The sequence below is a fragment of the Plasmodium falciparum genome, assembly GCF_000002765.6.
Source record: "Plasmodium falciparum 3D7 genome assembly, chromosome: 3".
Classification (NCBI taxonomy): Eukaryota; Apicomplexa; class Aconoidasida; order Haemosporida; family Plasmodiidae; genus Plasmodium; species Plasmodium falciparum.
The window spans coordinates 35,475-51,639 of NC_000521.4; the positions used below are offsets into that span (position 1 = coordinate 35,475).

The 16,165-nt window shown below is 25.3% G+C and overlaps 2 protein-coding genes and 1 pseudogene across 2 annotated transcripts, besides 1 other annotated feature; 1 reads left to right on the top strand and 2 right to left on the bottom strand.

The window, feature by feature from the left end:
• Window positions 1–1,490: 1,490 nt before the first annotated feature.
• Window positions 1,491–9,008, top strand: PF3D7_0300100 (erythrocyte membrane protein 1, PfEMP1; the record flags this gene model as incomplete). Its single annotated transcript, XM_001351044.1, has 2 exons — window positions 1,491–6,809; window positions 7,698–9,008. The coding sequence occupies 2 exons, from the start codon at window positions 1,491–1,493 to the stop codon at window positions 9,006–9,008; spliced, it is 6,630 nt and encodes a 2,209-aa protein (XP_001351080.1).
• Window positions 9,009–10,894: 1,886 nt separating this feature from the next.
• On the bottom strand, window positions 10,895–12,105 carry PF3D7_0300200 (rifin; the record flags this gene model as incomplete). The annotated part of the gene is made up of 2 exons (XM_001351045.1): window positions 10,895–11,821; window positions 12,052–12,105. The coding sequence occupies 2 exons, from the start codon at window positions 12,103–12,105 to the stop codon at window positions 10,895–10,897; spliced, it is 981 nt and encodes a 326-aa protein (XP_001351081.1).
• Window positions 12,106–14,297: 2,192 nt separating this feature from the next.
• Window positions 14,298–15,678, bottom strand: PF3D7_0300300 (annotated as a pseudogene).
• Window positions 14,298–15,678: a sequence feature (erythrocyte membrane protein 1 (PfEMP1), exon 2, pseudogene).
• Window positions 15,679–16,165: the final 487 nt, after the last annotated feature.

Below are 16,165 nucleotides of genomic sequence, written 5' to 3' on the forward strand. Positions count from 1 at the left end.
ATTCTCATAGAACGTGAGGATCTATATATTGTACCTAATTATATATGATAAGTATATATACATCCGCCATGCAAGTATAAATATATATATGTATATGTATATGGAAGTACAATATTAAAGAACATATCTGTTCATCAAGGTAATTTCATACATATGTGATATTCATATTACAGTGTCATAAGGACCAAGAAATAATAATCCAAAGTAGAATTAGGAGATAAAGCCTATATTAAAATATGGAAGTAACGAAATCCATAGCAATGTAAGTGCGAAAAATATGAAAATCGAAATGGAAGATACCCAAAAAATCGAAATCGTGCACGGACACATGCAGTAGCCGAGAATTATTATATAAATATATGTATATTTTGGGTTTAAGAATACGTATTCTTTTTGTATATATTTCTATTAATGGTATCAAGAATACGTATGCTCTTGTATATATTTATGTTGGAGGAATACGTATGCTCTTGTATATATTTATGTTGGAGGAATACGTATGCTTATATATATATGTATATATATATTTATATATTTTATATAAAACACTAAATATAAAAATTATTATAATTAATAATATAATAATTTTTTTTTATCTCCTTGTTACCAAATATATATATTTTTTTTATTTCTATATCGATACGTTCTTGTTCTTGTTCTCGATCTTATATCTACGTTATATTACAGGATATGTCATATATTATATAATATATTATAAACTACATTATGAAAAAAAATAAGAATAAAAAATATTATATTTATAATGTATTATTTTTAATATAATGAAAAATATAAATATATATATATATATATGCATATATATTTTTTTTATGTAGATATATGATAGATAGTATGGATAGAGAGAAACGGAAGAAGATATTTGCCTCTGTTGTTATCTCTAAAATATATATATAATTAATTAAAATAAGGCGAAAAAAAAAAAAATATATATTAAGGTTTATAATTAAATATAGAAACATGTTGTATGTTTTTATATGTATGTACTTTCGTATTTTTTTTTTTTCTCATATATAATTTTAGAAAATATAAAAAACATAAGAAAATAATATATAAAATTAAATATAAAAATAAAGGAATACATGAAATATAATATTTTTCATAAAATGTAATTGTTGTTTTTTTTTTTGTTAGAATATTTAAATTTATTATAAAAGTATTAATATAAATTTTTTTTAAAAATATATATATAAAACTAATAATTATTATATACAAACATATGAAATATTATTTCCTAATATATATTGTAATATTATAATATTACTACTATTATAATTACTATATATATACAAATATATATACAATACTTATATATATATATATATTTCAACACAATACTATTATTATTATTCTACCATATCACAATACTCCCATAACATAAATACATACAATCACCCCACACCACACCACACCACCAAACCATGTATGCCACGATATAAACCACGTATGTATGACATCATGTTGTCGGTACAATGGTTAGGACATTAGATCCTGAGGAGGAGTTAAGGGGTATTGAGGATACAACTGCTAAACATATATTTGATAGGATAGGGAAAATAGTGCACGAAAAAGCAAAAAAAAATGCAGAACAATATAGAAGTCAATTGAAAGGAAGTTTATTAAAAGCAACATTTGAGAAAGCTCCAGCGGGCCAACAAACACCAGGAAATACATGTGAACTTAAATATCAATGGCATACTAATGTTACCAAGGGTGGAAATAAAGAGTATCCTTGTAGAAATGGAACAGAAAAGCGTTTTTCTGAAGTAAGTGGTGGTGAATGTGATGATAGTAAAATAAAAGGTAGTAATGGTGGAGCCTGCGCTCCGTTTCGACGATTAAATTTATGCGTTAGAAATTTGGAAAATATCAATAATTATGGTAAAATTAATAATGACACATTATTAGCCGATGTGTGTCTTGCAGCCCTACATGAAGGGGACTCAATAAGAGGTGATCATGATAAATATAAAGAAACTAATGATAGTTCTCAATTATGTACTATGTTGGCACGAAGTTTTGCAGATATAGGAGACATTATACGAGGAAAAGATCTGTATCGTGGTAATAATGGAAAGGATAAATTAGAAGAGAATTTGAAAACAATTTTCGGGAAAATACATGAAGGATTGAAGAATGGGAAGACGAATGGCATAGAAGAACGCTACGGAAATGATCCAGATTTTTTTCAATTAAGAGAAGATTGGTGGACTGCTAATCGAGAAACAGTATGGAAAGCTATAAGGTGTAGTGCGCCAAGGGATGCTGATTATTTTATAAAAACAGTGTGTTCTGGAGGAAAAACTCCGACTCAAGGTAAATGCCGATGTATCGATTTTAGTGTTCCCACATATTTTGACTACGTGCCGCAGTATCTTCGGTGGTTCGAGGAATGGGCCGAAGACTTTTGTAGATTAAGGAAACATAAATTACAAAATGCTAAAAACAAATGTCGTGAAAAACATAAAGATGGTAAGAAACTATATTGTGATCTTAATGGATTTGATTGTACGCAAACAGCTAGAGGAAAAAACAAGTACAAGTATGAACACGATTGTATTGAATGTTACTCTTCATGTGATCATTTTGTGCACTGGATAGATAACCAAAAAAAAGAATTCGAAAAACAAAAAAACAAATATGATAAAGAAATAAAAAAAGCATATGGAAAAAACGGAACAACAACAAAAGAAACGTCAAATGGTCCTATTAATAATTTGTATGTAGGTGATTTTTATAGTAAACTGCAACAAACCTATGGAAGTGTCGACAAATTTTTAAAAAAATTAAATGATGAAGCAATATGCAAAAAACACCCTGAAGTGGAAGAAAAAACTGATGTTAATTTTAATGAAAATCTTGATGACATATTTTCTCATACAAAATATTGTCAAGCATGTCCTTTGTGTGGATTGGAAAATGATAGTCCACCATGGAAACCGAAGCCTGAAAAGGAATGTAGAGATCAACAAATCAGAAACTTTGATGATAATGAAAGTAATGAAATTAAGTTACTTGTGAAGGATAAAGGAGGACAAACTATGGTGGAGAAACTAGGAGGTTTGTGTGGTAATGGTGCTAAGAAAAATAATATTCAAGAGAAAACATGGAAATGTTATTATGATAAAAATAAGGAGAACAGTATTGGTGGTGGTGATAAGGATTATTGTGTACTAAAAAATGACAAAAAAAATAGAACACAACTGGAAATTGTGTCATTTAACTCACTTTTTTGGCGTTGGGTTACTGAAATGTTAAAAGATTCGATAGATTGGAGGAAAGAATATAAAAATTGCATAAACAATGGTGATAAATCCACATGTAAAAATGTATGTAAAAAGCCTTGTGATTGTTTTCAAAAATGGGGTGTACGAAAAACGAAAGAATGGCAACAAGTGAAAGCCCACTATGAGAAAGAAGATTTTGGTAAAGGTCTTACTCCTTATAAAACTCTTGAATGGGTTTTGGATTTATCATATTTCCCAATTATTAAAGAAGCTCATCCAAAAGAAAAGCCCGTACAAAAAATGGAAGAAATAATTAAAAAAAATCAAGAAAATATATCAAGGGTTACAAAACAAAATAATTCGATAACCAAGTTCTTACAGCAGGAATTGCAAGAAGCCAATAACTGCCTACAAAAACGCAAACAAGACTGCAAACCACCACAGCAATCCGCCGAAGAAGGCGTTGCAAAAACTGGACAGCCACGTGCTGAGGACGAGGAAGACAGCCCACGACCTGATGCTGGTGCCGGCGAAGTCGACGACGAAGACGATGACGCCGACAACGACGACGAAATCACCCCTCGCGATCTCAATATCGAAGTCGACGACCTCGATTCGAAAGACCCGGAAGACCAGGTGGAAGAGGAAAAGGCAAAGGACAACACGGATGAGACAGTGGAAACGGCAAAGGAGACCAAAGAAGACACGGACAGGAAGGGGGAGGAGAAGCAACCAAAAGAGGAAGTGGACAACGTGAAGCCATGTGAAATAGTAAAAACACTATTTACTAATGGCGACAACACTGCTCTCAATGAAGCATGTAAACAAAAGTACCAATATGGTAAGGAAAAATTCCCCAATTGGAAATGTGTACCAACCACACGTGGTAGTGGTGAACCCACTGGTAGTAGTGGTAGTATTTGTGTGCCACCCAGGAGGCGACGATTATATGTCACACCACTAACGAGATTGGCAGGTGGTGGTAACACGGCGGCGTCACAAGGTAGTGGTGAGGCAGCACAACCAGTTACTGTGACACAACCACAGGCGAGTGGTGGTAACACACAGGTGGCAGTGTCACCAGGTGGCGCCGCGTCGTCGACCTCGACGACAGAGTCGTCTCAGCTCCTCCGCCAGGCGTTTATTGAGTCTGCAGCAGTTGAAACTTTCTTTTTATGGCACAAGTATAAAGTGGATAAAGAAAAAGAGGATAAAGAAAAAAACGGACGAAATATGGTAGTATATACATCACCCGTCCCAAATGATCTGTATGAAAAATTAAAAAAAGGTGAAATACCTGATGATTTCTTGCGTCAGATGTTTTATACATTAGCAGACTACAAAGATATATTATTTAGTGGTGATAAAGACAATAAGAATGGTTACAACGACATACTTAGTGGTGATAAAGAATTGCATGAAAGAGAAAAGGAAATAAAAGGTGCTATAGAAAAGCATTTTTCAAATAGTGTCAAAACCCCTTCAACTAGTGGCAATGACGCTAAAACCTGGTGGAAAGAAAACGCACCACATATTTGGGAAGGGATGATATGTGCCTTAACCTATAAAGAGACAAGTGGTAGTGGTGGCGAAAAACAAATAGAAAAGGATAGTGATGTGTACAACAAATTTTTTGGCAGCACAGCCGCAACCCAAAAAGGCACATACGAAAGCAAATACAAATACACCGATGTAAAACTCGAGGAAAATAGTGGTACTGGCGGCCCCAGAGGCCCCAACGAATCCCCCAACTCCAAACCCCCCTCATCCACTAGTGAAAACAAACCCACCACCCTTGACTCCTTCATCAAACGCCCCCCTTATTTCCGTTACCTTGAAGAATGGGGTGAAACATTTTGTAGAGAGAGGGCAAAACGACTGGCACAAATTAAAGTGGATTGTCGTGGTGATGAAAATACCAATAGATCTAATGATGGGGACGGTTTTGACTGTGAAAAAAAAGTTACAAATAAGGATGTATTTTTGGAGGATTTCAATGGTTCTAGTTGTGCCACGTGTTGTAGTTCTTATAGAAAATGGATAGAAAGAAAAAAAATCGAATTTGAGGAACAAGAAAATGCATATGAAGAACAACAAAAAAAAAACTGCGTAAATGGAAATAATAAGGGTGGTGTTAATGGAGTTTGTGGAAAACTAGAAGAGAACGCTGCAGGATTTTTACAAAAGTTAGGATCATGTAAAAAAGATAGTGGAGAGGATAATGGAAATGGGAATGAAGAGGATAAATTAAATTTTAGACAACCAAATGTAACATTTAGACCTGCAGAAAATTGTAAACCATGTTCTTTAATAGAAATTAAATGTAAAAATGGAGTTTGTAATGGCGATCCTACAAAAGGGGAATGCAATGGAGAAACGGTTACTGCAGAAGAAATTGAAAAAATGAACGATCTTAATGGAAATATTGATATGCTTGTCAGTGATAACGGTAAAAATGAGATTCCAGAAGATTTAAAAAGTTCGTGTAAAGATGCAAATATTTTTAAAGGTATTAGAGAAGATGTATGGAAATGTGGTAAATTTCGTGATGTAGATGTATGTGTTTTGAAAAATTTTAATAAGCATATACATGATAAAAAAAATGTATTAATTAGAACGTTGTTTAAACGGTGGTTAGAATATTTTTTTGAGGATTATAATAGAATTCAAAAAAAATTAAAGCCATGTATAGAAAATGGAAAAGGAAAAGAACAGAAATGTTTTAAAGGATGTAAAGAAAATTGTGATTGTGTGAAAAAATGGGTAGAAGAGAAAGAGAAAGAATGGCCAAAAATAAGAAAGCGTTACCTTGAGCAATATAAAAATGCAGGTGGATCAGATGATTACAAAGTGAAAAGTTTTTTGGAGGACCCACAGTTTTATAATGAAGTTAACAAAGCTGTAAAACCTTGTGATGATTTAAATGCGTTCGAGAGGTCAATTCATTGTAATGGCCCTAATAGCTCACAAAAAAAAGATGTTGAAAGAAGAGATGTGGTTGTATGTTTGCTGGATAAACTTGAAAAAGAAGCAAAAAAGTGTGAACAGAAACACCAAAATAGTGGCAACCCACAACAACCGTGTGAAGGATCCACCCCCCCTGATGATGAGGAAGAGGAACTCCTTGAAGAAGATGAACAAAACACAGTGGGAAAAGAAAAAGTGGGAAATAAAGCGCCAGCAATTTGTGGAGATGTTGAAGAACAAAAAGAGAAAGAAGAAGGCGATTGTGATAAAGCAGTTACTCCTGATAGTGATACAGGAGGTAATGGTGAAAAGGAAGATAGTCGATCCGAGGAAGAAGAAGAAGTTAGTGGTAGTGGAGACCAAGGTAGTCCCCCAGCTCCACCTCCACCTGAATCCCCACAGGAAAAAGCCCCTGCACCAGCACCAGAGGAACTTCCACCTGGACCAGAACGCCCACCCAAACCTGCGGCGCCTACATCAACACCAGAAGTCCCGGCACAACCACTCCCAAGTGATAATACCAGCGATATATTAAAAACTACTATCCCGTTTGGTATTGCATTGGCCTTGACTTCGATTGCGCTTTTATTTTTGAAGGTAAAAGAGAATATATATGTGTGGGGGATATGTTTACGTGTGGGTGTTTTTTGATATATATATGTATATATATATATATATTTCTGTATATGTATGTGTTTTATATATATTTTATATATATGTATTTATATTGAAAAAGAAAAAAATGAAAAAAAAGAAAAAAAGAAAAAAGAAATATAAAAACAAATTTATTAAAATAAAAAAAAAAAAAAAAAAAAGGAGAAAAATATTTTAAAAATAATAAAAATTATAATAAAAATATAAATTTTGATAAAATAAAAAATGAAAAATATTATCAAAAAAAAATTAAAAAAAATTTTATATATAAAAAAAATGATTATAAAAAAAAATTTATTAGAAATAAAATAAAAACAAAAAAAGAAAAATAAAATGTTAAAAAAAAAATATATATCATAAAATAAAAAAAAATGAAAGAAATTTTTAAAATAATGAAAATTAAAATTAAAATAAAAATAAAAATTTTTATAAAATAAAAAATGAAAAATTTTATCAAAAAAAATTAAAAAAAAATTATATTAATAAAAATAATGATTATAAAAAAAATTTATTAGAAATAAAATAAAAGAAAATTAAAAAAATGTTAAAAAAAAAATATATATATAATAAAAAAAATAAAAATTAAAAAATAAAAAAATTAAAAAAAAAAAAATAAAAAAAAAAAATTAAAAAAAAAAAATAAAAAAAAAAAATTGAAAAAAATAAAATAAAAAAAAAAAATAAAAAAATTAAAAAAAAAAAAAAAAAAAAAATATTTTATTCATACACATACATATACACATATATATATACATATATTATATACATACACATATACCTACATACATATACAAACCTACATATACATACATACCTCTTTTATTATTTTAGAAAAAAACCAAATCTACTATTGATCTTTTGCGTGTCATTAATATCCCCAAAAGTGATTATGGTATGCCGACAAAACTTTCACCCAATAGATATATACCTTATACTAGTGGTAAATACAGAGGCAAACGGTACATTTACCTTGAAGGAGATAGTGGAACAGATAGTGGTTACACCGATCATTATAGTGATATTACTTCATCTTCCGAAAGTGAGTATGAAGAGATGGATATAAATGATATATATGTTCCTGGTAGTCCTAAATATAAAACGTTGATAGAAGTGGTACTAGAACCTAGTGGTAACAACACAACAGCTAGTGGTAAAAACACACCTAGTGATACACAAAATGATATACAAAATGATGGTATACCTAGCGATACACCAAATACACCTAGTGATATACCAAAAACACCTAGTGATACACCACCACCCATTACTGATGATGAATGGAATACATTGAAAGATGAATTTATATCACAATATCTACAAAGTGAACAACCAAATGATGTACCAAATGATTATAAAAGTGGAAATAGTTCAACAAATACCAATATTACTACCACGTCACGTCATAATGTGGAAGAAAAACCTTTTATTATGTCTATTCATGATAGGGATTTATATACTGGAGAAGAATACAATTACGATATGAGTAATAATAGTGGTATATATCCAAGTAGTAGTAACCGTGATTCATTAAGTGGTACAAAAGTTCCATATAGTGGTATAGATTTAATTAATGATTCATTAAATAGTGGTAATCAACCTATTGATATATATGATGAAATATTGAAAAGAAAAGAAAATGAATTATTTGGTACAAATCATGTGAAACAAACAAGTATACATAGTGTTGCCAAACTAACAAATAGTGACCCCATCCACAACCAACTGGAACTATTCCATAAATGGTTAGATAGACATAGAGATATGTGCGAGAAGTTGAAAAATGATAATGAGCGGTTAGCCAAATTAAAAGAAGAGTGGGAAAATGAGACACATAGTGGTAACATTCACACTAGTGATAGTAACAAAACGTTAAATACTGATGTTTCTATACAGATAGATATGGATGATGGAAAACCAAAGAAGGAATTTACTAATATGGATACTATCTTGGAAGATCTGGATAAATATAATGAACCTTATTATGATGTGCAAGATGATATTTATTATGATGTAAATGATCATGATGTATCAACTGTGGATAGTAATGCTATGGATATACCTAGCAAAGTACAAATTGAAATGGATGTAAATACCAAATTGGTGAAAGAGAAATATCCTATAGCAGATGTATGGGATATATAATATATATATATGTATGTATATATATATGTTTGATTTTTTTTTTTTTTTTTTTTATGTGTGCATTATATTAAATTTTTTATTTGTTGATGTTATATTATATTTGATTTGTGTATTATATTATATTTTATATTTGTGTATTATGTTATATTTTTTAATTGTTCATGTTATATTATATTTTTTGTTTGTGTATTTTTTTTTTTTTTTGTATTTAATTTTTAGTGTTACAAATTATATTATATATATGTACATATATATATCATAATTATATTGTATTATATATATATATTTAATATGATAACAATAATAGTTAAAATTATTTAAATTAAAAAACATAAACTATTGGAAACGCATTGAATATAATAATATATTACTATTTGTATTATTGTTATTAATACTACTATTAATAGTAATATTATTAGAAGTAGTAATTAACAGTATAACTATTAATTTTATTAGTGATAACAGTACTTTAAAAATTTAATATTTTTATTTTTTATTTTATAATTTTTACTTTTTATTATATTAAAAAAAAAAAAAAAAAAATATATATATATATAAAAATTATTATTATAATTTTTTTTTCCTAAATGTGTTTACATATAAAATAATAAAAAAAAAAAAAAAAAAAAAGAAAAATTTGAAATATATCATATAAATTTCATATATATAAAAAATAACAAAAAAAAAAAAAAAAAAAAAATTTTAAATATATCATACAACTTTCATATATATAAAAAATAACCAAAAAAAAAAAAAAAAAAAAAAATATATAAATATAAATATAAACAAAAATGGAAAACATTTTACAGAAGAAAAAATATTTAATAAACAAATTTTTTTTTTTTTTTTCTTTTTTTGCCACTTAATATATATAAAAATATAATGATAATAAATCAATGCATACCGTAATATAGAAACAAATAACACTTAAAAAAAAATTAAAAAGAACAATATAAATTATGAAATATATATGAAATTATATCTCATAAATATATACATATTATCAAATAAATATATATATATAAAAACAAAAAATATCTACATATTATACTAAATAAAACAACATAATAAAAATTACAAAGCAAAATAAAGAAAAAGTGTATTATTATATTAAAATAAAAAATATACATTATTCTTTTTTTTATTGTGTTTTATTTTTATTTATTTCATGCATTTTTTATATTTTTATTATTTTTTTTATGTATTGTATCTATTTGTTATATTACGTATAATTATTATATTTTGTTATATGTTGACTATTTTTTGAATTCATTGTATTAGTAGTATTTCTAATAAAAAAAAATTAAAAAAAATAATAAAATATATTATGAAATAAATATAAATAACATTATATATAATATGATAGGTTTTTTAAGGAAGATAATTCTGAATTGAAATAATATACTTATTGGTTTTAATTTAAATTATATAAATATAGATATAATATTTTGAATAATATGTTTCTTAAAATATTAATAATAATAGTAATAATAATAATCATAATTATAATAATAAGTTTTATTGTTTTTTTTTTTGATATATATTCCTTTGAAAAACATATGAGGTATTTAAAAAATATACGTTACATTATGTTTTAAAAAAATAATATATTATAATACGTATAAGTATTTTATATAAATTAAAAATTACATTGTTTATTAATTAAAAGAGTTTTAGAAAATAAATAAATAAATAAATAAATAAATAAATAAATAAATAAATAAAATTATAGAAAAATAAATTATATATAAAAGCGCAATACATATAAAAATATATAGTTATTTATAATGGAGAAAAAAAAAAAAAAAACACACGGTACATTCAAAGAAAAACAATACAAGTACCAAACTTCCTACCAACATCGAAAAATACCAAATACATCACATCTATTCTTCTAATAATTTGATATATTGGAGTTTTTTCTTCATTTTTTTATTTTTACGATAACGTAAAAATAAATAAATAATTATCATAACTAAAACTATAACTAGTATTGCAACAATAGAAGCAATAATAGCAGTATTTAAACCACTAGTAACAGGTGCTGCTTTGTCCAATACTTCTCTTTCAGCAAGTTTAGCCATATCTGCAGCATTTTTTGCTATTTCTGATGCTCGCTGGGATAATGCATTTTCTTTCGAAATATATGTGGAATAGCAAAATGTGTGTTCTTTAACAACACACTTTGTATTTTCTACTTGCTTAATAAAATTAAAATACGTCGTTTCTTCAGCATAATTTGCAGGATTAATGAAACTTTGTATTTGTGAAACCTTAATTAATTTACGTAAGCCAGGAAAACCTTTTAATTCTTCAATCCCTGCTTTAACACCTGCTTCAATACCCTTTTGCAGAGCCGTTTGTGTAACATAATTTGTCCATCCTACATAACCTAAACCGCTGACCAGACCCCAACCGGGGGCAACCCCTCCCATAGTTTTTCCACAATTAAGACAAAACTTTTCTGTTTTATCTGCTAAAGATTTTTCGCAAATACATGTGGGAATATCTTCAGTGGTTATATTCGGGTCTAATGTGGTTAACTGTTGTGCCATTTGTTTTTCTAATTTATCTTTTAAAATAATTTTTTGTATTTCTTTATCGCATTGTTCTTTACATTTTTGGCGTGTAGTTTTCATACGTTCGTCATATTCGTGAAATCGTTGTGTTGTACGATCCACAAATTGTTGCATTACCCTTTTCATTTCGGGATCACTATCATAGTTTGATGGTGCATACAATTCACATTCGCATAATGTCCTAGTGGTTGCTTTTGGTGTACGTGTGATGTAATGGTTCCTTTGATTATATATCTATACAAAATGGTCACATATATATGTATATTATAATTAGTTCTTTTTTATTTTATATATATATGTTATAAATATGTATGTTTTTATGTTTATATATATATGTATATTTGGACTATATATATATAAAAATTATATATACGATATCGTAATATATTTATATATAAATATATATATTATATTATAATATGATTATATTAATCCTCTTTAATATATATGTGACATGGAATTACCAATATATTTAATGGAAGCTCAAACAATAATATATTAATATAATGGATTTTCATTTTTTATTGTGATACGTATATTATTTTTTGATAAATATTATAACTAAAAAAATCACATAAAATACTTTATTTTATATTATAAATAAATTAAATAAAAATGTTTAACATAAAATATGATTATAATTTATTTAATATAATTAACAATTATTTTCCCATTATGTAAATATATTTTTTTTTTTATAGTGGATCCACATTTGCCATTTTATTTATTACAAAAAAAAAAAAACAAAAACGTAAAAAAATTAATATTAAAATAATTTATCAAAACATTCTGCATTTTTTATAATTTTTTTTAATTTTTAATTTTTAATGAAATTTAATTTTAAATCAACACAATAAATTATTATGGTTATTTTTGGTTTATTTTTTTTTTATTTTTTTCATTTTTCTCAATAATATCTAACGATATAGTAATAATACAACATATTTCTGTGTTGTAAATTATTTACAAATGTGCAAAACCAACGTTTTGGAAATTGTGTATGACATATATATAATACCAATTTATAATATATATATATGAAATACTTATGAAATAGTTATTAAAACATATAATTTCGTAACATTGTTGTTATAAAAACAATTAACAACAAATATTTTATAACATAATAAATGATATAAAATCTTCTTCAAATAATAATATATACATATATATTAATAAATAAATTTTCATATATTATGTTATTTGTTTTGTTCTAAAATTTATTGTATGTTATAAAATTCCCTCTAATTTATCTATGTTGTTACTAAGATTAATATTATTTTTTTTTTTTTTATAAAAATATTACAAATAAATTAAAACGTTAATTTATCATTAAAGTAGTAAATTATATAATTATCGCAAAAAATATAAATATTTATTATTATTAAAAAAAAAACAAATAACAAAATAAGATATTATACGTACTATTACATAATACATTCTATTGTTTTATGTTATTCAAATATATTATAATCATAACGTGTATTATTATATATATATTTCTTAAAATAGAAGTTATGGTATTTTACAACTTATGATACATTAATTTTATTATTACATGTTGTAACAAAATAATTAATTACTACATATTTTAATAAATATATTATTATACAATAAACAAATAACGCGACATTATATATACTATGGAAAAACAAGGAATCATTTATTTTTATTTTATACGTAATTAGAAGCGTTAAAAAAAAATTCTTCATATTTCTTAAAAAGAATTTATTTCCTATATTGATGATGATAGTACGTATGAATACAAAAAAAAAAAAAAAAAAAAAGGATATCATATAAATATTGTTATTCCAATACAATTATTATATATGATATATTATATTGTTACTATTTTATAATAATACTTATTGTAAGATTAGATTAATTCATTATTATTATATTATAATGTGTTGATATATCCGTATATGGTGTTGAAAACATTTTTGTTGTTACTATATTAAATATATATATATATATAATAAGAAATATTTTAGTGTATTATATTAGTTTATTTTAATATGGAACCATATAATATACTACTATGAATATAATTTATATGGTATGGTATATGTTTCTATGTTTTTATTTTATTTTTTTTTTTTAATCATATATATATAATACAAATGAAACAAATTTATATATACAAATATCCAAAAACAAATAATTAAAATAAATTCGAACAAAATATATATACAAATAATCAAATGTGTCAAATAAACACAAAATAAAACATATATATATATTATACAAATAAAACAAATTTATATATACAAATAATCACATGTGTCAAATAGAAACAAAATAAAACAAATTTATATATATTATACAAACAAAATAAAAATTATATATTAAAATTATGAACAATGACATTTAAAAAAAAAATCAAAAATAAAATGAAAAAAAAATAAAAATATTACTCAAAAAATTATGAATCGAATATATTTAGAAATATTATACAAAAACAAAAAAACAAATTATATATATATATATATATATATATATATATATATATTTACAAATATTATATAAAAGCCAAAAAAACAAATTATATATATATATATACAAATATTATTATACAAATATATCAAAATAAAAATATATATATACTATGAATATATATATTTATATTATACAAATGAATATACAAATAAAATATAACAAAAAAAAAAAAAAAAAAAAATAAACAAGTAAAATAATATATTTTTTTTTTTTATATATTCCATACATCCGATATAGGAAATTGTTGTTCCAACGATCCATTAGATGTATTATTAAGGATTTTCATTTCAATATGTACTTTCTTAGGTACATCTACATCTACTTTATTATGATCCATAGGTATATCATACACAGATGGTTGATCATTATCATCATCATTATCATTTACATCATAATACACATCATCCTCATATATATCATAAAAAGGTTCATTATATGTTTCCAAATCATCCAATATACTATCCATAGTAGGTGTATCCACGTTTGTATCCATATTACTTAATTCCTTCTTTCCTTTAGTTTCATCTATATCTATTTGTATAGAAACATCCGTATTCAACCTTTTGTTACTATCACTTGATATATCACCACCATCATTATCTTTATTCCATTGTTCATTTAATTTATCTAATAATTCTTCCTTGTTATTCCACTTCTCGCACATATCTCTATGTCTATCTAACCATTTATGTAACAAATCTAACTAACTATCTATAGGATCACTATATGTTTGTGTAGCGACACGATTAAACGTTATATTTTTTGTATGTTTGGTTCCAAATAATTCTTTTTCTTTTCTTTTGGGCATTTCATCATATATATCAATATTACGGTTACGACTTAGAGAATCATTAATTCAATAAATTCCAGAATATAAACTATTATCCTTAGGAGCATGGGTAATGTTAAAAGATATATAAGTGTTTATTCGAATATTCCAATCAATATTATAAGTAACTTATTGATGACCACTACCAAGAAATCTATCTTATATTGATGTAATAAAAGGTTTTTCATCCATAATAACATGTAAAATATTAGTTTGGGTATACATATACATATTATCAGTTTGTAACTCATGTATAATGGTACAGCAGATCCTATATGAGTTAAATATTGTTCAATAAAATCCTGTTTCCATTGATTCCATTCATTATCTGTAAGTTTATTGGTAGATGTGTTACCACTTGATAAATTAAATGTATCCCTATTTAATGGTTCTAGTACTACTTCGATAAACATTTTATATTTTGGACTACCCGATACATATATATCATTTAAATCTATCTCTTCATACTCACTTTCTGATGAAGAAGTAATATCAGAGGAAGATAAGTCAGAACATAACTGTAATCGTCCGTTTCTTCTCCTTCCATGTAAATATATGTTTTGCATTTATATCGGCCACTTTCATACGGGACATACCTATTTGGTGATTTCGTTGTAAATATCTCATAAACGTTTTCGGATATAAAAATGACACGAAAAAGATTTGTACGTCCAGACGTAATATTGGGTTTTTTCCTATATATAAATATTAATATATATGTATTGGTATATATGTAAGTATGTATACAAGTAGGTTTGTGCATATATGGATATATAGGTATATATAAATGCAATATATATGTATATACATGTATATTTTTTTTTTTTTTTTTTGCGTTTCATATTTTTAAACAAAACTGTATTTATTTTTTAAAATTTATTTATAAAACATTTTTCATATTTACTTTTTACATACTCAAATGTTTTAATTTTTTATATAACAAAAAAGATTACTATATATATATGTGTGTGATATAAATTATAAAATTTTCAGGGGATTTTTTATTATTCTTAACTCTCATAAAATCATATTTCAAAAAAATATTTATGTATTGTAAAAAATATATTTTATAACAAAAAAAAAACATTTAAATAACTAAAATAACAAATATAAATATTAGATATTTAAATTATTAAATATTTTAATATTACGCAAATGTTTTATTAGAAATTATTTATTTGATAAATATAAAAATGCTTTAATATATTCTTTTTATTTGATTTCCAAATATTTACTATATTTTTCGATAC